Source organism: Ailuropoda melanoleuca, chromosome 7, assembly GCF_002007445.2.
Source record: "Ailuropoda melanoleuca isolate Jingjing chromosome 7, ASM200744v2, whole genome shotgun sequence".
NCBI classification, from domain to species: Eukaryota; Metazoa; Chordata; class Mammalia; order Carnivora; family Ursidae; genus Ailuropoda; species Ailuropoda melanoleuca.
In genome coordinates this window covers 139,252,695-139,280,654 of record NC_048224.1, presented here as the reverse complement: position 1 = coordinate 139,280,654, position 27,960 = coordinate 139,252,695, and the positions used below count along the sequence as shown (strand labels likewise).

The 27,960-nt window shown below is 49.4% G+C and overlaps 1 protein-coding gene across 7 annotated transcripts in view; it reads right to left on the bottom strand.

Annotated features, from left to right (window-relative positions):
• ARHGEF7 (Rho guanine nucleotide exchange factor 7) overlaps nucleotides 1–27,960 on the bottom strand; it is a 99,088-nt gene that overhangs the window by 54,076 nt on the left and 17,052 nt on the right. For 2 of the 7 annotated variants that reach the window (XR_004626831.1, XM_019805290.2), the window contains exons 1-4: nucleotides 23,612–23,727; nucleotides 21,490–21,574; nucleotides 17,355–17,485; nucleotides 7,984–8,185 (exon numbers count right to left, since the gene is read on the bottom strand). Coding sequence is in view for 6 of the 7 variants with exons in the window: in XM_019805290.2 (XP_019660849.1) it covers nucleotides 7,984–8,185; nucleotides 17,355–17,485; nucleotides 21,490–21,574; nucleotides 23,612–23,617 (424 nt within the window). In the remaining variant the exon portion in view is untranslated. Of the gene's footprint in view, nucleotides 1–7,983; nucleotides 8,186–17,354; nucleotides 17,508–21,489; nucleotides 21,575–23,611; nucleotides 23,728–27,960 lie in introns of those variants that run through there. The other 5 variants (XM_034665485.1, XM_011231556.3, XM_011231554.3 and 2 more) reach the window with 4 other exon arrangements.

Below are 27,960 nucleotides of genomic sequence, written 5' to 3'. Positions count from 1 at the left end.
TGACGCACACGGCTTGCAGGAGGCTGTTGCCCCCAACCAGCTAACACCTCGAGGCTGGGGCTCAGGCTCCCCACTAACGGCCACACAAGGGCCTGCCCGCACTCATCCCAGTGCCTGGACTCTCAGGACAGTCATGCCCAGAGGTGACACTTCCTCAACACAACAGCGACAGGGGCCTAGGTTCCCAGGTTTACCGTAGGAACTCCTGTGCAGCCTTAGGGAGCCTTCTAGCACTTTCTCCCCTACTCCCCGACCCCCCAAAAACAAGAACAACAAAACCTACACACGTTAAAGTGTAAAACACCAGACAAGAAGTTATGGCCAATCGTAACAAAAAATGTGCACAGGAAACATTAGAAAATACTCAGCCTTCCCAGTATCCTAAACAAAACAAAACACCAAACCACCCATTTTTGGCTCACCTGATAGCTAAGGATTGATACAATCCACTGTGATGGAGAGGCAGGGAAACTACAAGAATGTAATTTCATGCTGCCCTTCCAGGGGCCATAGGATGCAGATTTTCCCTTTCTTGAGATAAACTACAAACAGATTTTCCCTTTCTTGAGATAAACTACAAACACCAAAAACAAGAAAACTTACACACGAATGTGCTAAGAGAAAAGGGGGTGGGGAATCCCTAGTGGCACTGACAGGGAGGGCCCGTGGGGGCTGAGGTTGGGGCCAGACAGACTGAAACAGGAGAATCTCTTGGTGACCTTTAGGGCTGACAAAGAGAAGCCTAAAGCCCCCGGCCACCGATTCAGAGAAACAGCACAGACGTGGGCTGGCTACTCAGGGATGGGAGACACAGCCCATGAGAAATCAAAGCGCAGACGCTGCCCCTGCTGCGGTATATGGTCTAAACGCACGCCAACCTCCAGAGGCCCACCACGATCTGCCCAGGTCAAGAAAAACTCTGGGAGTCCCTCAGGAAGCAAATGTTCCTCTGTAGGAATATTTCCGCAAGCCAGGGTACACAGGCACCCCCACCAAACCCCCAAAGACAGATCTGTAACAAGAAAGTATGAGCTCATGAAGAACTGAGTCAACAGTGTAAGCAAATAGGACACGCAAGGGAAATGAGTACCCAAGACCTGGAAACGAGGCAACCTAAGTGACTATGGAGTAAGTATGTTTAAAACACCTGGTAAGAAAGAACCATAATGGAGAAGAAAGACACCACAAAAATGAAAAGCCACCTGGAAAATAATGAAACAATTCCTGGACGTGAACTCTCTGGTCACTAAAATGAAAACTCAATGGATAGCTACCATCCCTGGTGAGGGGGGGCTGGTGAACACAAACGTCTGAGAAGGGGACTCCAAATGAATGAAGCCCAGCAAAACAAAACATACGAAAAACAGATTAAAAGCCACAGAGGGCAAAATAAGCTATCTAATAGGATTTTCAGGAGAAAGCAAAAACAGCAAGCAGGCAGCATTACTGGAGAAGATGCTGTCCAGAATCGGAACCATGCCTGGATGGAGGGCAGGGAGCCTCTAAGCAGCACTGAAGGTGGGGACACTTTGGGGAGGCTCATACAGGAGACCCCCCCCCCAACTGGTGAGCCCTAGCTTCCAAGACCCTGGAGATGCCGGAAACCGAGAACACCAAAGCCTACACGTGATACGATTTTTCCTCTAGGTGCGGACCTATGATAAAGTTTAATTTGTACGTTAGGCACAGTAAGAGATTAATGAAAACCCTAACAATAGACTCTAATAAAAGTCACCCTGTCTGGGACTCACCCAGTGAAGTGAGAGCTTGAGGAGATAAAATGCCCACTGAAGGAGTGAGCTGAGTGACACCACGTCAGGCTACCACTCACCTCCCGACACACGTCGCTGCTTCCGGACCTTAGGTGACCACAGGGAACAGACCACGAATGAGGGAGCGCTGCTGTACACGACAGCCCTCACCCCTGGCTACGGGCAAAGGCGACGGTCAGGTACAGGCACGGCATGTGACTCAACTATCATAGGCTTTCTTTTGTGACTGTTTTTGGAGTAAGAACGCTTATAGAAGAGGACAATTAGGAACAACTGGTCCGAAAGCTCCACATCCACTGCTGCCCCTTCATCCGTGACGTAAGTGACCCAACAGAGCCTGCAGCCAGCCCTGAGAGTGGCTAATTCCCATTCCTCTTCCTATCTTCCGCACGACAGCTGTCACCTCATCCACGAATCCCCATGCCAGGTCACGTCACTCACTCTGTATGGGTTCATTCTGCCGTCAGCAGCTTCCACGCTGCCACAGTGCCCTCGACCTGGACGGCACCTGGTCCCGAGTCCTCCCCACTCTTTCAGAGATAACGCGCTAGTAGTAAATGCTCAGGGAGCTCCGCGTTAGGGTGACACTGCCCCTGCTTTTCTGCACCTGAATTATGGAAACTTACACAGAAGAGAGACAGTAACATATATACACTTCTGTAGCTTCAACAGTTAACCTTTAGGCCCCTCCTCTTCTTTTCTGGAAGCATTATACAGGAGATCCCAGGTACTAGCAATTTACCAACAAAACTTTATGATGTCTGTCAGACTCAGACTTTAAAACCCAACCATCAAGACATTAACACAGCGGACAAAAACAGTCATTCCTATCCTCTCATACCCAGTTGTAGTCGGAGTTCACCAGACTCACACTCGTCCCAACAGTGATTTTCCGTAGCTGGCTTATGGAGCCCAGGGAACCCAGGAAGACCTGCACCGTGCGCCCTGTTCCACCTCTTAGTCTTTTATTTAATGCCAGCAGAGCGCCCAAGGGACGTTCACCTTCTCAACTGTCTGCTCCACCTCATTTTCTACTCAGGGAGCCTCATGTAAGCTTCAGGATTTTTGGAAAGACATTTCGTTTTTTTCACTGTTATTCTCCCAGTTCCCACAACAGCATTCACTCAAGTACCTACTGAATGGATGCTACCTGTGGTTCTGGAAGTGAGTGCACTCCCCACAGTCCTGCCGACGGAACGTGGAAAACAAGGCCAACCCCAGGCAGGACGGATGGCTGCAGAAAGGCAGAGACAGGTGCTCGTGTTACAGAGTGGGGTACAGCCGAGCACCCGCCAAGCTTACTGCCAGGCATTACCGATGATGGGAAGCAACGGGAGAAGAAAATGTAAAGCCCAAGCTTACAAGGAAGAGGGAAGGAAGACAAGGTGCCCAGGGACAGCGTGTCCAAGACACACACAGAGAAGTCCCGGCATGTGGGCGGGAGCTGGAGGGCACCTGTAGGGTGGATGCGAAGGTGGGTGAAGTGGGACTTCTGCTCCCATCCCCAGGGGCTTCTGTCCTCCTTGCTTGGTCTTTACAGGCTCGTACTACCCAACAGCGTTTTATAAGAAAACAAAAAACTTTAAAAGAACATCCCTGATACTGGAGGACTATCAACTCTGACCCCCAAACTAGTATATGTCAGCTGCCCTAGGGGCCATGTCCTGGGAACAGGATGTTCAATCACAGTCACCAGGACACGGCCACACACACACAGAACATCCCCTACAACACCCGCTAACACAGCTGTTTGGGGGAGCGCACACTGCATTAATCTGGAGAACACTTCACTCCCACGTCCTGGCAAAATTCCATACCCTTGTATCCCAGACCCCTCCATACATCATGCCAGGTTCCCCACACACGCATCGGAGAAACAAATCTAATGTGGATAACTCTTCCCACCTATTATCACATCTGCGTCTGGAAGAAACAGTAGGCAGGCCTACCCTCTAGAGCAGCCTTATCCGGGGTGCTTTCAGAGACCTAACATCACACGCACACACATTCATTTCCAGCAACACAAAAACAAACTTGTTACCTCTGTCCCTTTCCCTGCAGATTATATTCATAACACTTTTCTTCCATAACTAAATTAATCGCTGCACCCAAAACCCAGTTTGCATTTTAGGTCACTTTTTGATGTCAAAAGCACACACGACCCCCCCAACCCAGGGGCGCATGACCTGTAGTGAGGCCCATTACTGACCGATGCAGTGGCAGCAGCAACAAGCAGAGTCCCTCTACCCCAGGACCACCGCCTTGTTGCTTCTCCCCTTCTGTCTCCAATGTAAGATATTCTTTACAGAATGTGCATAAAACATGCACCTTGTGTGTACAAAAAGCAGAATTCCACTGTTTTTGCATATCAAAACAATGTGCATAGAAAATAAATGCTAAATAAAGGGGGTACCTGCCATAAGGGGGTACATATTCAGGGAGAAAAGCATACTCGCAGCAAGGTTTGGAAATACCCTTTTGCAGACTCTTGGGGGACACTGGTCTTCAAAGAGGGTTATTTGAAACAAGAAAGCACACACAGGTCAAAGGCACACACCTACACGGGCCAAGCCCCACAGCAAGGCTGCGGCCTGCAGCTACAAGGGCAAACCGACCTAGCGGACACTCTTGAGCACTTACCTGGAGACAGGCAGCCCAGAAGAGGTCACTGAGAGGCAGACCTCAGGTGTGTTTATTCAAGAACAAAATTCATACATGAAGTGTAACAAGGAGAAACTCACAATTTAAAGGACGTCCATATTTTTGTTTCACAAGGAAATGCTCCTACATGACTGCCAGTTAGATCTGGCACACTTTGTTTACAGAAAATGAAGAATGGCACTGTGAATTACAATGCTTATCTGAAACACACCCTTCCAAAAAGAAATCCTGTCCAAAATCAGAAAGTCACAGAAATAACTGAAGATACAATATTAGCATGTCATTGTGACCCTTGAGTTCTCCACTGCTGTAAAGTAATAGAGTAAAAACAGCATTTCCTGTCTGTCTCAAACGCCCACATCTAAACTCAGACAGGGACAAGTTTCCCTAGAATACACTCAGATAATCTGTGAGCACAGCAAGGGAAGTTACTCCCAGAAGGTTATTCCTTTAGTCCGACTGTCAGCCAAAGGATACTTAGCACGACAGATCACCAATCGGAGCAAACGTGTCATTTATACGTTAAAAAAACAAAAAACAGGAAATCTTCCAAAGTTACTTGTCTCTATTCAGTACAAAAACCAAGGATTCCACGTGACCCAAATGCAGTTATATACGTGTTTAAAAGGGTCTCTCTCTCATGCACGTGCACACGGAAACACAGAGTAAGATGTACAAATTGGTGGAACAGGATGCAGTCGCCCCTGACATAAGTCAACACAGACACGTAATGGCTTTCTTTTTTTAAAGATTTTTAAATAATCTCTGCACCCAACGTGGGGCTCGAATGCACGACCCCGAGATCAAGAGTTGCCTGCTCCACTGACAGAGCCAGCCAGGTGCCCCTTTTAAATACTTTTTTTTTTTTCTTAAGTCAACTACCCCCCCATGCAACGGCTAGTTGTCCTTAGAGCTGCATCTGTCCCCACCAGCTATCTGGCCCCACACCCCCCAGACCAAGGCATCGGTGCGGCACTGCCAGACCTCACAAGGGTGACAGCACACCGCAAAACCATCTACTGATGACACCAATACCACACACGCCCAAGTCCTTTAGGAAACAACTCCCAAATGTCACCAGAAGAGGACTTTGAGACCCACGGACTATCTTTTCCATGTGACTGTCAAAGGGTAACTGTCAAAACTCCATGGGGAGAAATACCTGAAAAGTAAAAAATTCACATGCACTCTTACACTGTGGCAACTCAAAGTCAGCCCAAGATTCGCATTAAAATGAGTAATTCATGGGACGCCTGGGTGGCTCAGTCGGTGAAGCGTCTGCCTTCGTTCGGTTCAGGTCATGATCTTGGGGTCTTGGGATCAAGCCCCACATCAGGCTCCACACTCAGCAGGGAGTCTGCTTGTCTCTCTCCCTCTGCTACCCACCCCCACTTGTGCTCTCTCTCACTCTCCCAAATAAATAAAATCTTTAGAAATAAATAAAGAGAAAATAAATGAGTCACTCATAGCAGAATTCAAGGCCCAGATTGAACAGAGATGGGCCCAGTCGGGCTCCACTCTGATGGCGGGCCCCAGCACCAGCTCTGTGGCCCCCCTTGCCCTCACTGGTAACGGCAAAGACCACCTCACCCTTCCCCCTCCCCTCCCCAACTCCAGCATCCTCCTGGAAATGGCTGAGGGCAGCACTCTTGGCCCCAGGATGACCATCAGACTTTGGGACTGGCCAGGAACTAGCTCAGAGACTGGACTCGACCCTTCCCAGGGCCTGACCAGGGACTACTAACGAGTTCACCCCAGCCACTCAGTCTGTAAGATTAAGGCGACATTTCTATCCCTATCAGCCTGATACCAGTGCCGCGTGCTTGTCTGGCTACACACCTGCATGGCTTAGGAGGAGGACTTGCACCCTAGGCCCTGAATATTTCAACATCTCCTGGGGTCGTGGTGAGGACTGAACAACAGCAGCACTTCATATAGTAACCAGAACAGAAGCAACCAAGAAACTTATTTACCGAGACCTTTAGTGTAACGAAGATACTGTTTTTGTTATCAACTAGAGAAAAATAGCAACAGTGAGGTACTATTTCACACCCAATAACTATTATCAAAAAAAAAAAAAAAAAAAGCGTTGTCAAGGACGTGAAGGATGTGGAGCAACGGGAGCCCTCGTGCACTGCTGGGGGGGCAGCATGGCGGCTCCTCAGGAGTCCCACAGTCACCCTAGGAGCCAGCAACAGCCCTCCTAGGCACATAGCCAAGAGAACGGAGAGGACTCACACAGATCTCACGCGGGTTCACAGCAACACGACTCACAACAGCAAAAGGTGGAAACAAGCCAAATGTCCAGCAACAAGTGAATGGATACGCAAAACGTGGCTTTGAAGTAGAAAAAATGTTGGGTCTGCCCCCCGGTTCCAGACACAGGAAATTACCAGGCTTCTGGGAGCTCTGTATCAGGAAATAGGATCAAAGACCAAGTATTAGAACAAAAGATGCTCCCAGTGCTCTTATCACCGAGGAAATTACCAGGGTCCTGGGAGCTCTAAGAGATGTCACCAAATTGCTCCGACACCACCCTCCTGGTGTCAGAAGGGCTGGGAGGGTGGCACTTAGCGCCAAGTCCACGGAAGCACAGTGGACCCTGGACAACACAGGCTGAACTGCATGGACGTCTTCAATACTCTGTACTACTGCAAATGTGTGGTCTCCTCTGCTTTTTTAGCAATGCCTTCACAAAACATATATGCTAATCAGCTGTTTATTTCATCAGTAAGGCTTCCGGCCAACGATAGGCTACTAGAAGTTAAGTTTTGGGGGCATCAGAGTTATACAGGTTTGGGGCTGTGCAGCGGGGTCAGCACCCCTAAGCCCACGTTGTTCAAGGGTCATCCGTATGGAGGAAATCTGTGAGGTCAAGCACTGCACAGCCACGCTCATAAACCCAGCAGTCTTTGCACACAGCTAATGCTGACTCATGACAAAACAGCAAGGCGACGTGCTCAGAAGGACAGCTACTGCCCCAGCACAGCCCCAAGCAGGACAGCATGTGTGGAGAACACATGCTGGGTGCACAGAACTGTCAAGCCACACCCTCCTGACAGAGAACACAGCCCTGAGGCCTCAGAACTTCTAATTCCTCAAGAATCAGACAACAGAAATAAGCGCCAACTACTACTATTCCCTTTCAAAATAATACAAGCCTCTGAGTAATTTTTCGGAATAATGTTAATTACAGAAAACATAAGGAAAGTGATGCATTTTAATATACAAAGAAAAACAAAGCATACATCCTTGCCAAAAGCACCCGTAGCGATAAAAGTTAACAGCCTGTGTGATACGGCAAACCCCAAGTCCTTATTTTAAAGGGGTATTATGACTGAATGAAATGCTCCTTTCAATGACGGAGCCTTCATGCCAGCACGCCAAGGAGGATGAAAGCAAGGATCCCTTCGCTGGAAGCAGCAGCGGGGAAGAGCGCGACTCCTCCGCCCAGGGCCATCTCCGCACGCTCAGGTGGGGAGCACAAGCCCTTCTGTCTGCTTCCCGCCTAGAGGATAGGCAGCAGCCCCTCCGCCAGGGCCCCACTTACCGCTGGGCTTGATCTCCCGCACGTAGTTGCTGGGAAACCAGCCAGTCCTGCCGTTGTGCGTGCCCTCCCACCAGCCGCCTTCCTCCACCCGCGTGACGTGGATGACATCTCCTTTCGTAAAGGAGAGCTCGTCTTCATTGGTCTGCTGGAAGCTGAACTTGGCTCTCACTACCAGTTGGTTGTTGCTATTGTCAGTCATGTCCTAAAAAGGGAAGAAGGCGGAGACAACTTTCATGGCTTCTCCTTCACGTAAAATTAGATCGTGTCTGACCAGTACGAACAGAGCATAACTGTCCCACTCCAGCAGCACCGCCGCTAAGGTAGGGGAGCAGGTTTCGGACTCCCCGCAGTGCACCCTGACCACCAGCACCGGCGCCGGTCCCGGAGCAAACCCTTCGTGGTCTGAAGGCCCAATTCCGGCCACGGTTAGGCCTACGCCAACATTACACGCTGCCATACACGCACTTACATCAAAGTGGACGGAGCGTCTCTACAATTTATCAAAAGCTAACACAGTGTGCTGTTTCCAGCATTATTACTTTATAGTCTTAACTAACCACGTAACTGAACTGTATGGCTGTGCCATTAACTCATTCTCCATTACTGGATTTAAGGTTAATTCTACTGTTTTTCTACTACAAAAAAAGGCTGCATTAAAGCTCCCTGCACATCTTTGAACACACCTGTAAATAAGCCTTACACGACATTCAGGTCAGAAAACATGTACGACACATTCTAAATTTTAGTACCAATTTCTGAAATGCCCTCCAGAGAGGTGCTGCCTGCAGGCGGCCACATTCCCACCAGCAGTATTCAAGAGCCGGCTCCTTGCACGCTCGCCAGCACTAGACATTGCCCAGCATTCTTCTTTGTGCCTAACTGCTGGCAAGAAATGGTATCTCCTTTTCATTTGCATTTTTTCCTCAGATTAAGCAGATGTGCCCATCTCTGAAAGGTGGGAAGAGGGAGGCAGACTGGCTAGAGTTTCTTTTTATTTCCATCTATCCCAGACTAGGTGCTCAAGGCTTGCCACTGGGAACTATCAACAGGAGTAAACTAAACACATCCCCAAGAAAAGCCTGATCTCCTGGTGAAATGAGCCGAAGAGGGGCACCAGGCAGGCCCACTCACCCGCTAGCGGGGGTGTGCCCCTCAGCCTGCACCTGGGAGTCCACAGAGACAGGGAAGGGTGTCCCTGCCTACCCCACTGAGCACCAGCACTCCCCCTGCACTGGTGACATCAGCGAAGATCAGGCAGGGAGTCCCTGCCTTCACTCCCACCAGGTGGCAGCCAATGGCCCCATGTGCCCACACCGGTGTCCCCTGTCCTCCAGCAGGGTCATCGGGGCCCAGCACAAACCCCAGCAATACCAGGGGGATGAGGCTGACCAGACACCCATGCAAGAACTCTGGAAACTAAGCTGCTATTGGAAGCACAGCCTACCAATATAGGCCAGGACCATCACATCAAGCCCAGTCAGGGTCACGGCCTGCAAACACACAAGACTCAGAAGTAGGGTGCAGCACCTCCTCGCATTCCTCCCAAGTGTCGAGAATACAACACAAAGCACTGCTCACTCCGAGAACCAGGACGACCCCACCTGAACCAGCGAAGATGCCGACAGCAGCACTGACATGGAGGAGCTGCTGGGATCACAAAGGACTTTCATCAAAAGGCTTCAAAAACCATTACAAGTTCTCTCAAAATAGAGAAATAAAATAGGAAATCTCCAAAAGAAGAACTTACAAAATTTACTCAAAACGATGGTGAAAACACGGGGGAGCCCCAGGGACAATGTGGAAAATGACAGGCCTGAGACGTGCTAGAAGGTGGTTTGAGAAACACGGCTGAACGTGTCCCCAACCTGGCAGAAGACACAAGCCTACAGAGCCACAAAGCTGCATGAACCCCAAGCAGAAGCAGCCCAAAGAAGCCCCAACCAAGTCACGTCGGAATTAAACTATGGAAACGGAAGCAAAGCTTAGAATTAGGATGAAAAAGACATGTGGGCCCGTGCAAGCTCTCAAACGCGTCACGGCCCATGCGCCCTCTCCTCAAGAAGTTACTGAAAGATGTGCTCCTCCAGAACACGGGGGTCAGCCAGGGAAGAGCCCAAGACTCCGCGTCTTCTCTAAAAAGGGGGGAGGGACGGGCATGGGTCAGAAGGAGGGGAGGGTGATGCAGGAGGACACCTCAGACAGCAGCTGGCAGGAGCCTGGCGACAACCAGGAGACTCTCAAGCGGCCACAAGACTGCAGGGAGCTCCCAGGGAAGAAGTGAAAAGTCCTAAACAGGTCTGAATGTACAGGAGATTCTTAGAAACAGGCAGAAGGCTAGGCCGCAGTCGGAAAGGGTGCACGGAAAGCTCACAGGCAACAATGATTAGTTCTGGATAACAAAATGTGCTCAGGAAAGGACGAACAGTCACAGCACACATCCTGGCCATGCTGTGGGTCTGGGACATGGTGACATCACACAGACCAGACCCAACAGAAGCCACGGGGGAAACTCAGCCAGGAGGAAGGTACGGGCCTGGGGTGCATTGCCAGACCCCCAACACCCCCACAAAGGTTTAAGAAATCAAGCTTCACACAGGCCTTCACTGAGACAATGGGAAAGATGGGAAGCGGCTGGCTGCCTGGCCCCTCCTGCACCAAGTCCTGAAGGACCCGATTCTAAACGAGGTGCATGTATCACCAAAGAGAGAAAGAGAAAGCACAAACAGTGGGACAGGTCTTAAAGAGGGGCAGACAGCTCCTCAAATGTTTAATACTTACTTGTGTATTTTACAATATAAGTTATAAAAATGTACTCATCTAAATACACCCACTAAATGTTCTATCCAGCAAATTAAACACTTTATACCTACCGCATATTTAATGCTTAGAACATTCAGTAAGGAAATCTCTTCAGCACCTGGCAACACTGAAACACAGCTCTGGCTCACCAGTCACCTCAAACGTGATGCTTGCTGGCGCACCTGAACGGTGAGGGGCAGCTGAAGCCCCCCACGAGAAAGGGCACGTATGTCCCTGCTCTGGGGAGGGAAGCCAGATCGGGCTGCCACGCTGGGTCAGCTCAACTTTGCAAAACACGGTCATCCTGCTTATGTCGCCCACCATGTTCTTCCTTTCCGTGACCCACCCTGGGCAAGTTGGCTTGGTGTAAATCCTGCACAGAGCCAATCCTGGTGATCAGTTTCCACAAGGGAATACGACACGTAACCAAGGACATGCACAGAGCGGGCCCCACGGATGTCAAACTCCCCCCAGGAATGACCCTGCAGCCAGCCCATCCACCTCAGCTCAGCAACCAGTGCTAAAGCCCTCTCCAGGCACCACACCGACCGGAAGATGACAAATGAGGTCAACTACACTCTCCCCACAAGCTGCAAACTCTCTGCAGTCAGGCACGCAGTAGGCAAACACCACTGATGTGTCTTCCACACAGCCACTCCACAACGGAAGGACAGGGGGTCCAAGGACAGGGAGCCAGCCTAGATCCGTCTAAATGGCTGATTCCACAGACGTCTGCTGGTTCAGCCCCTACTGGAGGTGTAAAAGTAAGACGTTGTTCTAAGGAGTGCTGCTAAGAGAGCAAGATGCCAAAGGCGGGATGGAATGCAAGGGGGTGCACCACAGGACGCCGCAAGGACTCCACGCCCGCCGCCAGCCTCCTATCCCGACGCGGACGAGGCGTGCTCAGGTCACTGCCACTGAGGCCAGGAAACCAGAAGGAGGTATTTAACCACTACCTTACTTTAGATTTCTCTCCTTCCGCTTTTTAAAAGTGCTCCTGCAACTAAAGCTCGTCAGGCATCTGGGTTCAAGCAGACCCCCTACGAGAGCACACAATATAGTGGGTGAGCCAAAGCAGCCACTCACAGAACGGGTATATGCCGTGGGATTCCATTTATGTCAAACACAAAACAAGTAAAGCTCATCTTTACAGTTCGAAATCAGAATAGCAGATGCATTTGGGAAAGGCAGACTTAACAAAGGTGACACTGGTCAGGTTCTGCCTCTCGATCTTACACGGGAATATGTGACTTGTAGAAATTCATCAAGCTGTTATCTAGATGTAGGTTTCAGGTCAGCCAGTGAGGGAAGGAAACTGTGGGGTACACGTACAGCACCTCGTCTGGGAGCAGGAACCTGTCCCCACCACGTCTGTTCTTAACAGCCACCTCCTAACGCTTACACCTGCCAAGAGCACGCACATCCAGATCTTCACCAAGCAACTGACTTTATCCCACATTCTGAAGTTATCCTAACAACCCAAAACCAGGACATCCCGGAGCACTGCCTTCACATGAACTCTATCCTCTTTTCCCTGAAAGTACCCAGAATTTCACTGAAAGAAGAAAAGCCTGTCAAGGAAAGACCCAATTTCTACTCCAATGGCTAGTATTTCCCGGTCTCGTGATCTCATGTAAATAGTACCTCTCTTAGCTTGTTTCCTCAGAACGTATTCTGTCAAATAGAAGATGCTGGCAACTAGATGATGCCCCCTTTGTATTCCAAATGTCAGAACATACCATCAGACATAACACACCTGCTACTTTGAGACGTGTAAAAAGGTTTTAAAGAGCTCTGAGAATTGATGACATTAGTACGTTGAACCAGCCAGTATTCCCATGATTGCTAGACAGAGGAACTAGAAAGATTTCAACCGTGAGGAACACACAGATATACGGTCTTACACCTTAGAAATTGTTCTGGGAGCTCAACGACCAGGGCTGGCCCAGTCCCAGGAGGTATGGGGCACCACAGGGACGGGAAGTGCTTTGAGGGCTCATGTAAGGACTCTCACAAGTGAAGGGTGACAGGAGCAACCACGTCCCCTCCTCATCTATTCTCTCCATACATGGAGAGGAAACTCAGGAGCCCACAGTCATACTTACCAGGAGTCAAGGGATGAAAACTCAGGGCACAGAAGGACAGGAGGAATCCCCAAAGCAGTCAGTACAATTTATTCACCAATAAAAAAGGATGGAGTCAGCCTCAGACAGGAGGAAAAACAAGACCCAAGTCACAGCCTGAGGCCCCTCCAGTGCAGTTATGGAGTCCCTCAGTCTGGGGGAGGGGTCCAGCACACAGCACAGGGGCACAGAAAAGAGCTCAGCACAGGGTGTCGGCGGGGAGAAGTCGCCCCAAGAAAAGAATGAGGAAGCAACAGGGAAGTGCCAAGGTAAGGAATTTAACACTTCCAGGTTAGTGCAAACGAAATGCTAGAACTGCTCAAACATGCCTACACAAGCAGGAAACCTGTCCAGGAACAGACGGATTCAGAGACCCCAAAGCAGGCTTATGCTGACAGCGAGCTCCGAGGTGGTGGTCAGCGGAGACCTGCTCAACCAGAGGCGTGAGCACGGAGTCAGTACATGTGCCCAAGGGCTCTGAAAGAGTACCCTGGAAACACTGATACTTGCCTGGGGAATGAGTGCCATACGCAATCGAGAGGTCATAAAATCAATGTTCAGGAAACCACGAATTGTGTTTAGCATATTAAGGAAAATTTCAAACAAAGTAGAAGATGATGGGTAGCTGGACATCACCCATCACCTAGTTGTCGCCCTCCCCCTCCCTCGTGCTCACTTTGCCCATCCCCCACCCCTCTCTGGCAACCATCAGTTTGTTCTCTATGGGTTTGTTTTTGCTTTTTATTTTGTTTTTCGGATACCACACGTAAGTGGACTAATGTGGTACTTGTCTTTCTCTGACTTACTTCACTCAGCAGTATACCCTCTAGGTCCATCCATGTTATTACAAACGGCAAGATTTTATTCTTTATGGCTGAGTGATAGTCCACTGTGAATATATACCACATCTTCACTCATCTGTCTTCGAATACTTGGGTTGCTTCTATACCTTGGCTACTGCAAATAATGCTGCAGTAAATACAGAGGTGCATGTTATCTTTTTAAATTAGTGTTGTTTTCTTTGGGCAAATCCTCAGTAGTGGAGTTACTGATCATATGGTATTTCTATTTTCAACCTGAACAACTGTGATATTGTTTCCCACAGTGGCTGCACCAATTTACGTTCCCAGCAAGTGCCCAAGGGCTCCCCTTCCTCCACATCCTCGCCAACACCTGTTAACGGTCTTCCTGATCCTAGCTATTCCAATGACTGAGGTGAGGGGTTCTTTCACACCTTGGTTCTGTGATGGTTAGTGATGTTAAGCACCTTTTCATGGGTCTTTGGGCCACCTGGAGGTCTTTGAAAAATGTCTATTTGGGTCCTCTGCCTGTTTTTAATCGGATTTTTTGATGCTCATTTGTGCAAATTCTTAATATATTTTAGATACTAACTCCTTATGGGATAGGTCACTTCCAAGTAACTTCTCCCATTCAGCAAGCTGTCATTTGTTGATGGCTCCTTTGCTGTAATAAAGCTTTTTATTTTGGTGTACTCCTAATAGTTTGTTTCCCTTGCCCGAGGAGACACACAAGAAAAAGGTTTCTATGGCCTTTTTCAAAGAAATCACTGCCTTTGTTTTCTTCTAGGAATTTTATAACTTTAAGTCTCACATTTAGATCTTTAATCCATTGTGAGTTAATTTTTGTGTGTGGTATAAGAAAGTGGTCTAGTTCTCCCAACACCATTGTTTGAAGAGACCGTCTTTCCCCCACTGAATAGCCTCGCCTCCTCTGCCGTAAGTTTATATGCTTATTTATAACGGACACACTGCGGCCAGCTCGTTTCCAGGCTCTCGGCTCTGTTCCACTGATCTGTGTCTGCTCTTGTGCCAGCACCATACTGACTATCACAGCTCTCAAGTGCACTCTGAAATCGGGGTTAGGGTACGCCTGGCGTCGTTCTTCTCAAGACTGCCTTGGCTACTTCAAGTCTCCTGCGGCTCCACAGACGGTAGCAGTACTTGTTCTAGTTCTGGGGCTGGTACTACTGTGATTCTGGCAGGCGCTGCATCGAATCCTCAGACTGCTTTGGGGGCGCAGGCACGGAAACAGCATGGACTCCTCTAATCCACAGGATGTTTTCCATTTGTTTGTGTCATCCTCAAGCTCTTTCACTGTTTTTTAGTGTTCAGAGTACAGTCTTTCACCTCCTTGATTACATTTATTCCTTTTTTATTCTTTTTGGCACAATTATAAATCCAATTAAGAAAACAATTCCTCTTTGTAGTGCCCATCACCCAGCTTTAAATATTTTGCCATCCTCATTATAATTTTTAACCCAAGAAAAGTTATGTCAAAGTACTAAGGACACCTGCAGAAAAATCCAAAGGCGAAGGTCATCCTCACACGGCATGGTAAGAAGAGCCTTGTCCCTGCCCCTCTCATCAGCAGCTGATGGGGTCTCTTCCAATCACAGACACCAAACAGAAGGGATGGTAGAGGGCTTATTTCTGGAGTAACTTAAAATTTCTCCAGCTCATCAAAAATTAATCCTACACTTATTGTGATCTCAGTAACATTCACTATTCAACATTACATTAAACTGCGTTTTACTTAAAATTATACATTTGCAATCTAATCTTCATGTACTCAACAACAAGTAGTTAAAAACAGACACAGGGAGGGGCCCCTGGGTGGTTCAGTCAGTGAAGCATCCGACTTGATTTCAGCTCAGGTCATGATTTCAGGGTCATGGGATTGAGCCCTGCACAGCGAGGAGCCTGCTTGGGATTCTCTCTCTGTCCCCCCATCACCTCACACGCACTCATGCTCTTAAAATACTAAAAAGTTAGCACAGGTAAATGGGTGAGGCAACAGGTATTTCTTTACCCAGAGTTTGCTGAGTTTGTTTTCTTACATTTCCCACCAGGAATTTTATAAAAGCTAAATTTAAAATGGTTTTCAACCAATAATTACGCCTGTTCTTGTGGGAACTGCTGTCCTTTCTGAGGGGCTATTGTGCTTATGAAATTGGCTTCAATTTATTATCTACCACATAACTATGTCTTAACTGGGATTCTATGAAATGAGAATTCCAACCAAGAGAAGGTTCAAAGACTAAAGATGACCACTTCTACTCTAAGAAAATTTCACAGTTAAGTTTAAAAATCATAGAGGGTGAGAAATTGGAAATAAAACACCTAATGGGGGGGGCGCCTGGGTGGCACAGCGGTTAAGCGTCTGCCTTCGGCTCAGGGCAAAAAAAAAAAAAAAAAAAAAAAAAAAAGTAAAATGTTTTTCAAGTAGTTTGTATATTTTTTCCTCAATTTAGAATCAAAATACTCCCAATAGTGCTCTGAAAAATTCACCTAGTGTTAAAGCCCGTGCCTGGTGGGGTCACTAGAAGGGTCATCTGAGGGAGTGCAGGAACAGCGCCTGGAACAGTGCACACAGAACAGTGGCACACAGCATAGCATACACAAGCAGAAACAGTAATGGCACCACTCTAAGGAAAAACCAGTAATAATGAGTTAGCTGTTTTCAAAAAGTTCAGGAACATGTAAAAGTTACGTTGCCTTCCGTAGCTTCCTTTTCAACCCTCCTTCATGAATGAAAGTCAAATTCCCTCCACAAAATAGAACTCTAACCGATTTCTTTCTTTAGGGTCACCATTAGCTTACTTAACAATCTTCTTTTCTGTGTCAAAGCAGACAATGTAGCTGTGGTCCCTAAACACTCGTAGAGTTGGGTTCTCTTTAGGAGAACCCAACTGGTGCAAGACCATTTGTCTCGAACACGGGTTTACTAAATGGTACATGAAAGCAAACTCATACGACTAATCAAACTAAGCGCGATCACCCACTGGCTCCAAAGAGGGTTCCGCGTGTTTGTACAAGGATTGCAGGGCCGGCCTCTCCGCACACAGTCCCCATTCAGCGCTGTACTTCATCCCTGTCCAGTTTCATGGTTACATCCGGTGTTCTAGGCTCACAGCCTGTATCCTAACAACTTAGAAATGGACTTTTCTTCACTTCCCAGGATAACCATTCACTTCAGTACCTTTTCCACATCACCACCAGCCATTAGAAGGGAGTCCCTCTTTCACCAATCACATCCTGACGCAGGATGTCATGCTTTTAGAAAGACCATCTCTTTTGATTCTTTAGCTGTTAGATATGTAAGGAAGAAATGGCTAAATTTCTTATTCCCATACTTTCTGTTCATTTGCACAAATAAAATACAAGAGACCTGGGAAACACCTTAAAGCCCCCATCTCCCTATATTAACAGATCAAAGAAGTCTTAAAATATGAGCCCTAAAATATACACGTTTCTCAAAAGCAGTCAAGTGTAACATGTGGCTACTGTGGCAATGTGGTGATCAGCAAACGCCATACCCAAGTAAAGGAACCACGGACAGGAAGCCAGAGCACCCTCCAGCTGGGCAGCACCCGGTTCAGGGGCACACACTCAACTCCCCAACATACCCCAATCATCCACTCAAACTTACCAAACTTCGATACTGGCCCTGGAACAATTTTGAAGTCCGACTGTGCGAAGGCTGAGCTCCCAGAGAGTCAAAAGACTTTATCCGATGAGAAGAGGGCCGGGCACACACGGAGTCACTTCCCAGGCCGATGTCTGAAAAGGTCATGCAGAGAGAAGAGCGAGCTGAGACGCTGGCAAGCATGCACCCTCGCAGCACACCAGACTCTGAACAGGGGCAGCCCCTGGGGAACACATGGAGAGGCAACAAAAAGCGGGCCACTTATGCATAGAAGACTGTCCACCGCAGAAACGGCCTGCACACTCTCCAGAAATTAACTGGACAGAGCTATTCATCAGTTCTATAGTATGATTTTCAAATTTCTTAAAGGTTTTATAACTTTTTAATATTTTCCCCTTCACATGGAAAACACAAGCCTCTCAAATTCAGAGCATCCCCCCCAGTACTGATTCCCAACACACCATCCCTGCGCACCCACTTCTCCAGGACTGAGCTTCATGCAAGAAACAGGAGGAATTATTTGCAACAAAAGGAAAAGACTCTTGCTTAAAAAGAAGGAAAAAACCCCTTAGAGCTTTTAGTTAGAGACCCTTCTAAGGATTACTTCCTCAGAACGAAGGCACCCGAGCTTTACGACACAAAGTTCTGGAAGGACTGAAGTAAACAGGTATGAAAAGTGCTCAGCTCACTCCCTCAGTCTCTTCGTGAGTAGAGACACTCTACTTGGGCCAACCAACAAGTAAATGTTAGCAACCCATTTCTGAGAAGGGAGTTGACTAAAAAAACAGATGAGGCCATGAAGAAACTTTCCAGGAAATCACTATACCAAGATCCACACACGTAGCAACCTCCTCAAGCTACTACACAAAAGGGGAGCCTTCTTTAAAAATACCCTTGGGGCACCTGGGTGGTTCAGTCAGTTAAGCAGCCACTCTCGCTTTCGGCTCAGGTCAGGATCTCAGGGTCATGAGACAGAGCCCCGCACAGGGCTCTGTGCTGAGCGTGGAGGCTGCTTGGGGTTCTCTTTCTTCCTCGGCCCCTCCCAAACCCCCAACTCCCCCCAACACACACACGCAAGCTCTCTAAAAATAAAATATAAATAATAAAATAAAAATATCCTTAAACTGGTCATCTCCAGTTCCTATTTTTCTGGCAGATCTGCTGGGGTTGGCTTACACCGTGTCTTATAAACAGAGTTAGTTGTCAATTGCAAGTCTGAAGTTCTCATAGGAAAGCCCAGATCTGCAGCTGGTCTTGAAGCACACAGGCCATGGCACCACTGGGGCTACGTTCCCTGAGAGCCACGCAGGGCTGCGTGCATCGAGAGGAGCCCACTTCCCTGGGCTTCTGTCTGTCCTTCCTGCTGCCCACCTGGCTCTACTGACACTGGCGTCTGGAAACCCAGTCCTCAAACAGCCTTGCCAGCCCAGTTTTAAATCCACAGCAGAGCATCTCTAACAGGCCGCCGCCATTCTTAGGTCCTGCTTCAGGCTGTAGTAATGGCCAGTGCTTTCTACTACAGCAAGGCACAGGCCTCGGGAATCTCACGCACAAAACCAGCTCCTCAAGGGCACTTCATGGGGATTCGGCCCAAAGTGGCAACGCGCCAAACCCCTGTTCTCACCTGACTCCACCTTTCAAGGGACCGTTCAGTGCAATGGAAGAGTCTCAGGACATCCCTATTTCCTGCTGTCTTCTGCCCAGTTAAAAGGCAAGTGTTCATCAATATACCCAAAGAACGCAAGGGTCTTTAAGTGGCAGGAGTAAAGGGAACATATGAACATATGACAAGGCCAACAAACCTGGAACCAACAGCTGCAACTGTTATTATTCAGTCACTTAAAAGTGAGATCTAAAAAGACAGGGTCACTTCCATCACGCTGACTTCAGGGACAAAATTTAAGAGCAAATAGCCCAATATAAGAGCAAGAAGTTCTTGGGGCACCTGGGGCGCTCAGTCAGGTGTCCAACTGTCGATTTCTGCTCAAGGAGTGATCGCAGGTCGTGGGATGGAGCCCCACATCAGGCTCCACACTCAGTGCAGAGTCTGCCTGCAATTCTCTCTCTCCCTCTCCCGCTGCCCCTCTCCCCTCTTGCACACCAGGCACACTCATGCTCTAAAAAAGGGGGGGGGGTGGCCAAAAAGCCCTTTCCAGCTGAGAGGCTTCCAGTGTCAACACTGAAAGGAAGAGTACCAAGTTTATCAGGTTTATTTTGCAACTTTCCAAACGGGTCTTTGTCGAGAACACCTTACATCTCCTAAGTGTCCAATGCTCTCAAGGGTACGGGAGTAATGCTCGTGCACAAGAAGGGGAAAAACAATGGTATCATGCTCAGGAGACGTCAGATCCGGGCCACGTTCATGATGAGGAGCACCCACCCGAGAGCACGCCCCCCCCCATCTTCCCTAAGCTGGCACCTGTTCTTCAACTGCAGGGAGACCAAGCAAGCGGCGGCAAGACCAAAGCGGTCCTCCTCCCTCCTGAGCAGCCACCAGAGAAGGAGGCCCTGGAGGCAGGGGGTCTCCGTAAAAAATGACGTGCAGATTGCCTCTGTGTCTGCTGCTCTCGCCCCTGCCTGCACAGAGACCCCTACCAGTCCCAGGACACGCACATAAAACTGAGGCCCAGGTGGCTTATTAAAGCAGCCGGCAGTCAGGACCCACACGGCGAAGAAATGCAACTGCGCCCGCTCTGCGTCAGTTTCTTCCGTTTGATTCCAGGATCTAAGATTTCCGTCACTGCGTTACGTCCACTGTTACACAACTCTCTTCTAATCTGATTGTTCACATTAAAGCTGCAACCGTTACAATGTGGGATAGAGAAAGCAGCTTCAATGCCTAATAACCTTTATAAAATGCCCTCAAGTTCTGTCTGTAAAACGTCAAGTAAGTAGGATGATTCTAACCATGTCCATCTTTGTATGCCCTTCCCTTCTCCGTCCTGGTCTCTCTTCCTCCTCCTGGATTTAGATCCTCACCGACTTCCCACACTTGCTCATGGAAGCTCCTAACTTATCAACTGAGCCAATTCCCCCAGATACTTCCACCTCAACAGTCCTAGGAGACTTTCAACTTTCAACGACACAGACAAGCTGAGAAAACACAGCCACATCAAAAGCCCTGCCCGGGGATGGCAGGCAATGGCAGGGGCTCTGTCTGGGTGGTGCCCCCCACGCCCCACCCCATGCCTCTGCACAGGCAGGGGCAGCAGCCAGCCGGCCAGCCAGCCCAGCAAACAAGTTCTAGGAAGCGGCACCTGAGTCCCTGCGCAGAGCGCACCGCAAGCTGGCGCTGCAGCCCACAGTGCTCTGACTGCTCCCCCACACCCCATCTGAAGGGCCAGGAAGAAAATGACAAGAGCCCCTCACAAAATACACTTGAGGTTTCTTATCAAGAGACCTCAAGGTCTAACTTGCTCCTGTAAATCTGAACCTAAAAATGTATAAAGTTAAATGGAAAAAGAAAAGGGACTTTAAAACACAAGAGCCACTAAGTCCTTTAGCTCTCTAAAGACAGAGTTTCTCGGTGCTCAGGGGGCAGGCGGGGCCTCCCTCCAAGAAATCTGCACAGAAGCTCTCCCGTCCTCAGGGTCTCGGAGCCCAGCTCCATTCAGCCCCCTCCACTGAGGGGTGACCCAGGCTCACAACACTGCAAACGCATAGCCTGGGCACCCTCATCACCCTCAGGAGCCCTGGCCCAGGTAGGGGTTTACCGCAGAGCCCAATTCACTGGCCACTTCCCTGGCTGTGATCACACCTCACAAACAGTCTCTGGATCTGCTCCCTAGACATGAGCTTTAATCAGCATAATGTTAATAAAAACCCAGAGAAAGTGCTTCTAGCTCCAAGACAGCTCATGAGTCTGTCCACGTGGAAAACACTTCTCCTCTACTATCATTTCAACTAGACATCTTTCTGCCCACACAAAGGAAAACACCTGCTATCCACCACAGGACCTAAGAGGAAGACTTTGATCAAATAAGAAAAGCACATCACAGCAAAAATTACAACCAAATATGTAATGTGATAGCTTATTTTAACAATTCAATAACGCTCACTTTTGCCTTGCCAACTGAAAAGCAAATGTTTTTGCCCTTTTGTCTTCCCACCCCCTCAAGTTCAATAAAAAAATTCTTACCTGCTGTTACTTTGTTTAGAGTCACTAAGGAACTGAGGACCTTGTTAAAATTCTGCCCCTGATACAAATCATTTGCATCAAATGTCTGAAAGGAAAAATTAAACAAGTTAGTAGGGTCTTATATGCCGGGTGCAGGATAAACGTAGTTCTCACAGCAATGAGAAGACCACGCAGGATCCACTGTGCAAGTCCCAAAGACGTAGCCCGACCCGAAGGCGCAGACCAGCGAACACAGCTTCTAGCGGAGGGGCAGGATCCCACCACAGTTCCTCATGCAGGCACGCTTTGGTTCGGGACACGGCGAGAGACCAGCTTCATAACCACCCACTCCCCATATGGCCCCAACCCCCTTGGCGAGCTGGGGAGGAGCCCACCCAGAGAGGGAGCTGCGGCTGCCGGCCCTCGGTGGGGCTGAGCTGACCTCACAATCCTGTCCCAGCCACAGTCCGTTCCACAGCTAGGCACAGCCAAGAGAAACCCAGAACTGACAGCACAAGGAAGGGAAAACAGAAGCAGGTTCCAGAGGGGGACAGCTCTGAGGGGGCACCTCCACCCTCCAGGCCCAGCCCTGAGGCCAGACCAGGATTATGTAGTCTGCATCTCCTCCGACCTCAGCCACTACAGAGCGGGCACACGGGAGGGTTTGTCCTGGCACTGTCGCGCGCGCACGCGCGCGCACACACACACACACACACACACACAAATAATACGCCTGATACCTTACAGCTGCTCTACGATGTGTGCACACACGCCAATGCACACAGATCTCACTCCCAAATACTGCCTAAAGACTACATATAGCTTCTGATCACTGAGGAACCTCCACAAAAAAATTTTTGTCAAATCACCTACAACTGCGCCAGAAAAATAACGAAAAGATTTATATCAGAGATGTCGACAACAAAGACGTATTTAGATACCCAAACGTAAATCATGTCAGCAGCCTTCCAAGTTTCTCACAATAGGGCAAGAATGCACAAACATCACCAGTCATCCCAGGAAGGAGTAGCAGGAGGAGGGCCCCAACTTCCTCTCCAGGCTGCCTGCCACCTCCTCCCCTCCCCGCCCTCCCCTTCCTCCATCTCACACATCCTGCCAGGAATCCCCTTCTCCTTCCTGCCTCCCAGCACCCATCCCTTAAGTCTCTCACAGGACTTCTCCTGTGAGGTGCCCTAACCAGGCTCTCCCAGTATACTCATTAACAATGACAACTTTATGTTCCAAGAGTTATGCCGCCCTACACTGTAAAATCTATAAACCAGATTTCACAACACCTAACATCTAGCAAAACGGCCAGCACACAGTAAAAACTCAAATGTTTGCTGAGTGGAAAATGTACCAATCAACCCACCCATCCACCCTCCGGTGTTAAATGTCACTACAAGGGACATTCATGTCAAGAGCTGCTAAGAGAAGCCATTCCAAATCTAAATGCTGCCTCCCTCAAAAAATCTTCAGTTAATAGTCCTGTGTATTTAATTTCTGAAATGAGTAAAAATCGTGAAGTTGGGTTTATTTAAACACGGGCAACCAAAAGGAAAACCAAAAAGGAAAAAACCTCAAGAAAGGAGGCCATCAAATCATGGAGTCAAGGGAGGAGCTGAACACACAGCCTGCCTTTGTAAACGCTGAAAGAAACTGAGCGGAGCCCTAGCGCTTAAGTGTGGCCGCATGGACGCGTTCTGTACAGGTCCCGAGGCCATTCCTCTTACAGCGGACACACACGATAAGGCGGATTTCATGCCAGACCCTGCCTGTAAAAAGGACGCCTCAGGACACAGCGTCTTTAGAATCGGCTTGTACAACACAGAATATAAGTCATTTGTTGTGACATTTAAGAAATTCCAAGCCAAGTGATAGCACGACCTAGGCTGACACATCCACCTACATTTTTTAATGTGTTAGTTGTTTTTTTGGGTTGTTTTTTTTTTTAAGAGAATTAGTAGTATTAACCTCAACAGGCGTCAGCTTCCTTATACGCAGAACATGACCATCCCCTACTTGCGACATGCAGGAGTACCCGATCTGCAGGTCTCTCGGCTCTAAAGCTCTCGTTTTAGAGATAGAAAAATTAAATGTGTGGCATTCTACGAGAAGAATTCTACATAAAAAGTCTACTAACCTTCATTGTGGCGAGGCAGCAGCAAGTCACAAAACCCAGAAAAACAGGATGTTGAAAACTGAAGTTTCCTGTTATTCCAGAACTATATATCTTTCTTACTTGGATATCCGGAATCGTCTGGTTGGCTGAAGCTGCCCGCCAATGGGCTTCAATGTGACATCAGAACTTAAGTGAATTCACACACGTACCACATTTCTTAACAGGAAACTACACAATGAGAGGAGACAAATGCTTGCCACTGAGAAAAAACACACATTCTGGATCAATGAAATGTTCTGACTAAAACCCTTCTCTAGAAAGAGACAGCAGACTATTTCCTGAATCAGGAATCTATTCAACAGAAACCAACCCCAGAAAAATTTTCGAGTATATAGTTTGTACTATGGGAACAGGAGCAAAGTCTCATGAGGACTTTTATAGAAAATCTCAGCAGAAGTCAGTCCACACGGAGAAGGACCAGGATGCTCGGCACACTAAATTATCCGGGGGCACTCAGTGCCTAAGGGCACCCGCCCTACCTCACGGCCGAACCATGGTGCCCAAAGAGCAGCACATGCCCACCCCGGCTGGGGTCACGAGCCAGCAGGAGGGAAGGAAGTAAACACCAAGGTCTGCCTTTCCTCAGGTGGCACCAGGAGCAGTGGTTCTCGGGGGGGGGGGGGGCTACAGGGTAGATTCCAAGGAATTTAGAAAACCAAGATACTCAAGCCAAATCCCAGCCCAATTATATCAGCATCTCTGAGGAGCAACCTCCCATCAAAATGTTAACACTCCCCAGGCAAATCCGTCCAGCTCAGGGGGAGAAACATGGCCCTGGAGAGACAAGGAAGGTGTGAATCCTCTCCCCAGGCAGGCTCACCCCCATGACCATAAGGACAGCAAGGATGGAACACTCAATATCCCAGAGACCTTGGAAAAGCATATTGCCAAAACTCACCTCACCTTCACATTTAAGTGAATTAAATGTACAGCAGAATCCAATACTCTCAAAGTAAAATTACCCTACCAGTTTCCCCCCAAAATAGTAAAATATTAAAAAATCAGTAAATTTAATGTCAAAAGAAACCAACAGTGACACACAGCAAACATAAACCACAGGGAAAGGCAGACAGAAGGGAGCAGAGCTGCAACTGAGGCACGGAGGTGCTCTCCACAGCGCCTCCTCGAGGGCTCACCAGGGCGAGCTGCCCGCCCTGCTCCGCTGGAAGGCTGCCCCCTGCCTGTTCCAGCCTCAGATGACGGGAGGCACGGAAGTCCTCAGCACCTCGGGTTCCTCGCCCTTAGCATGGGAAGGAAGAACACACACTGGCGATGACAAGAACAGGAAGCAGCAACGTGCAAATGCCTCGCATTCTGGAAAAGGAACGCGGTGTAAAAACTCTGAATCAGGGGTGCCTGGGTGGCGCAGTCGTTAAGAGTGATCCTGGAGTTCTGGGATCGAGCCCCACATCAGGCTTCTCCACTAGGAGCCTGATTCTTCCTCTCCTACTCCCCCTGCTTGTGTTCCTTCTCTCGCTGGCTTTCTCTGTCAAATAAATAAATCAAATCTTTAAAAAATAAATAAATCAAATCAAATCTCTGAATCAGGTATGCCAAGCCTGTGGTTTCCTGTAAAATTGACATATCAGTAACCACATTTTACCAAAGAAAATTGTTTTCTAAAACACAGCTACCAAGGAAAAAGCATCCTGGATGCCTGGGGGTGCTGTGGAACAGACACCTCACAGACCATCCAGAGAAGGGAGTGCAGGTGTCCATACTGCATGCTGCACAGGGCTGCACAGGGTGGCCCCATGCACCTTCTGGCCCCGCCCTCCACTCCTCTGCACCAGCCAGGTTTCAGCTCCGGCTCCCACAGGAGATGACCCCACTCCATCAAAGTACTTGGGTTCCCACCCTCGAAGCTGCTGCCTCTCACAGACTAGCCCTCTTGCTCACACCTTTCCACCTTGACGGCGTGGACACTGTGGCACCCCAAGGCCCCTGGACAGAAATACACCAGCCCAGAAGAGGTGAGTGCCCCCCTCCCACGCTGGCCTGCACTCGGGTCTGCTCACAGTGGGGACGAACTGCACCTGCTGCCCGGGACTCCTCACTGTCACCAAACAGCCACCCCCCTTGCGAATGCTTCCACAGAATGGTCACTCCCTGCACTGTCTGCCCAACACTCAACTATTCAGAGCCTTTTCACACAATTAACTCTGGGGTCGGGAATCATGGTCAACCTCACTCCAGCCCATTTTTAACACAGTGGGAAACCACCACAAAATCCAAGCAGCACAGGCAGCAGAGGTGGGGGTGTAGGCAGCGTGAGCCTCAGGGCAGCTGCTGTGAGTGGGGCTCACGCACAGCAGACAGATGCCACCAGCAGCGGAGGGAGTGCTGCCCCCTAAGGCTGCCACAGCACCCCGGCTAGCAGGCCTGACTGGGGAGACAGGCCTCCTTGCAACAGAAGGGAAACGATACTAAATCTGAGACTCTCAGTCAGGGGTCCCGCCTCCCCAACCAGGAAGGGGCTGCTAGGAACCTGCCGACACAGTCTGCAGCCCAAAGAGGGCCAGCCTCCCCTGCCCCGGACTCTGGCACAGTGGAGGCGGCAGCTGCAGGCCAGCTACACACGGTGCTCACCTAGATCTTGGGCCCCCAACTCGGGATCTGCTGGATACCCCAAGGAATGTGGGGTTCCCTCACAGCTGCAGCCTCTGGCATGAGCTCTGACAGCACCACAAATCTACCAAAAACTACCCCATCAAGGAACAAAGGCTGTGGCTTTCTCCATCAATCCCTCCACCACAAAAAGCAGGAGATTAACACAAAATTAAGACAAAAAGTTCCGAAATTCAAGTTGATGAAAGTATATTCCAGAAGTACAATTACAGGCAGAGAAGTATGAAGAGAAACATGCACACACAGACATGACAGAATCACCCCAAAACTAAAGACTTCCTTTATCAGGGGAAGATGACAAATATCAGAAAGATTCTAGCCAAGAGCGCAGTCTCCTTGATTCTATCAGAGCAGGGCGCTGCCATCAGCTTCTAAGAGCACCAGAACACTTTTCCCCCAGGCTTGGCCAAACGCCCCCAGGCCAGCGGGCAGGCAGCACAGGACGTCACAGACAGTGAACACCTCCTGGGGACACCTCCATGGCCGAGCGGTGATGTCGGGGCGGGCAGCGGCTCTCGGAGTGGACGCAGCTGTGTCCTCCAACTCCACTCGCAGACTGAGCTTCATCAACAAAGAGCACATCACTAAGCCAGCTGACACCAAAAGCTACCGACGAAGGCTCCAGGCTGTTTCTCTACCAACACCGGCTAGTCCTGGATGTCCCCCAACAAGGCACAATTTGAAAGAAAGGGGAGACTGATGCAAAGGGCTCCAAACAAAGCAGAACGGGCAAGACATGAAGTGGAGACCAGACAGAACACAAGCCAGGCTGCGGCACACACGGTCGCCGGCCACCCCACGTCGCTCTGAAAGAACAGGAAAGTCAATCCATGAGAGCAGATGTAAACCAGGACCACCCCAGACAAACCAGGCTAGATGGCCCCCCAACTCTAGGAGCTCCCAATGCAAACCAGGATGAAGGGCAAGGCAGGACAGCACATGCGCACAGCCCTGCCGGCCTGTGGAAGCTCACTGCATGGCCCGGGCACCACCTTCCTCACCGGAGGGACAGAGACTCCACTAGCCCACCTACAAGGGCACCTCTGACACACGACACCACTTAAAAGGATGACCAGGCACTTGGGAGGAAAGGCAAACCAGGGTCCAGGGAGTTAGCGGAGGAGAAAACATGGGGGAGCAGGGTGAAGGGTGGCAGGTTCACAAGCTGGCCTTTCTGAGACTTTTGTAAAGGCTGAACGAGAGGGGAGACGCCACACAAGGCCACAAAGGAGGAACAAGGCACTTCTCTGCGCACTAGGTTCCAGGGAAAGGAGGCTCCAGGCTCTGGATGACAGGGAGACGGGCAAAGCAAAGTGCCACAGGCCTGGCAGGACCCCCTTCCCACCTGCAGGCAAGAGGCACGCACACGCGAGCGGCAGCCTGCCCTCGGAAAAGGCTGGAGGTCGCCAGCAGCTCTGGTACACTTGCACCTGCCACAAGAGCAGAAAGGGCTTCGGAAAGAAGGGGACAACTAGGTATGGTCTCAGATGTGGGGACACTCAGCTACAGACGGAAGGCAGCAGGGAGAAGGTGCGCCACCTGTGTCAGGAGGACACCAGCTGGCCTGAGAGGCCACCTGCCCAGCGTCCCTCCCTAATCTGCCTGGAAGAGGACCAGAGGAACCAGCTCCTCAGAGCACCCACCACGATGACCACTCATCCCCAGAAATACTGTCAGTGACA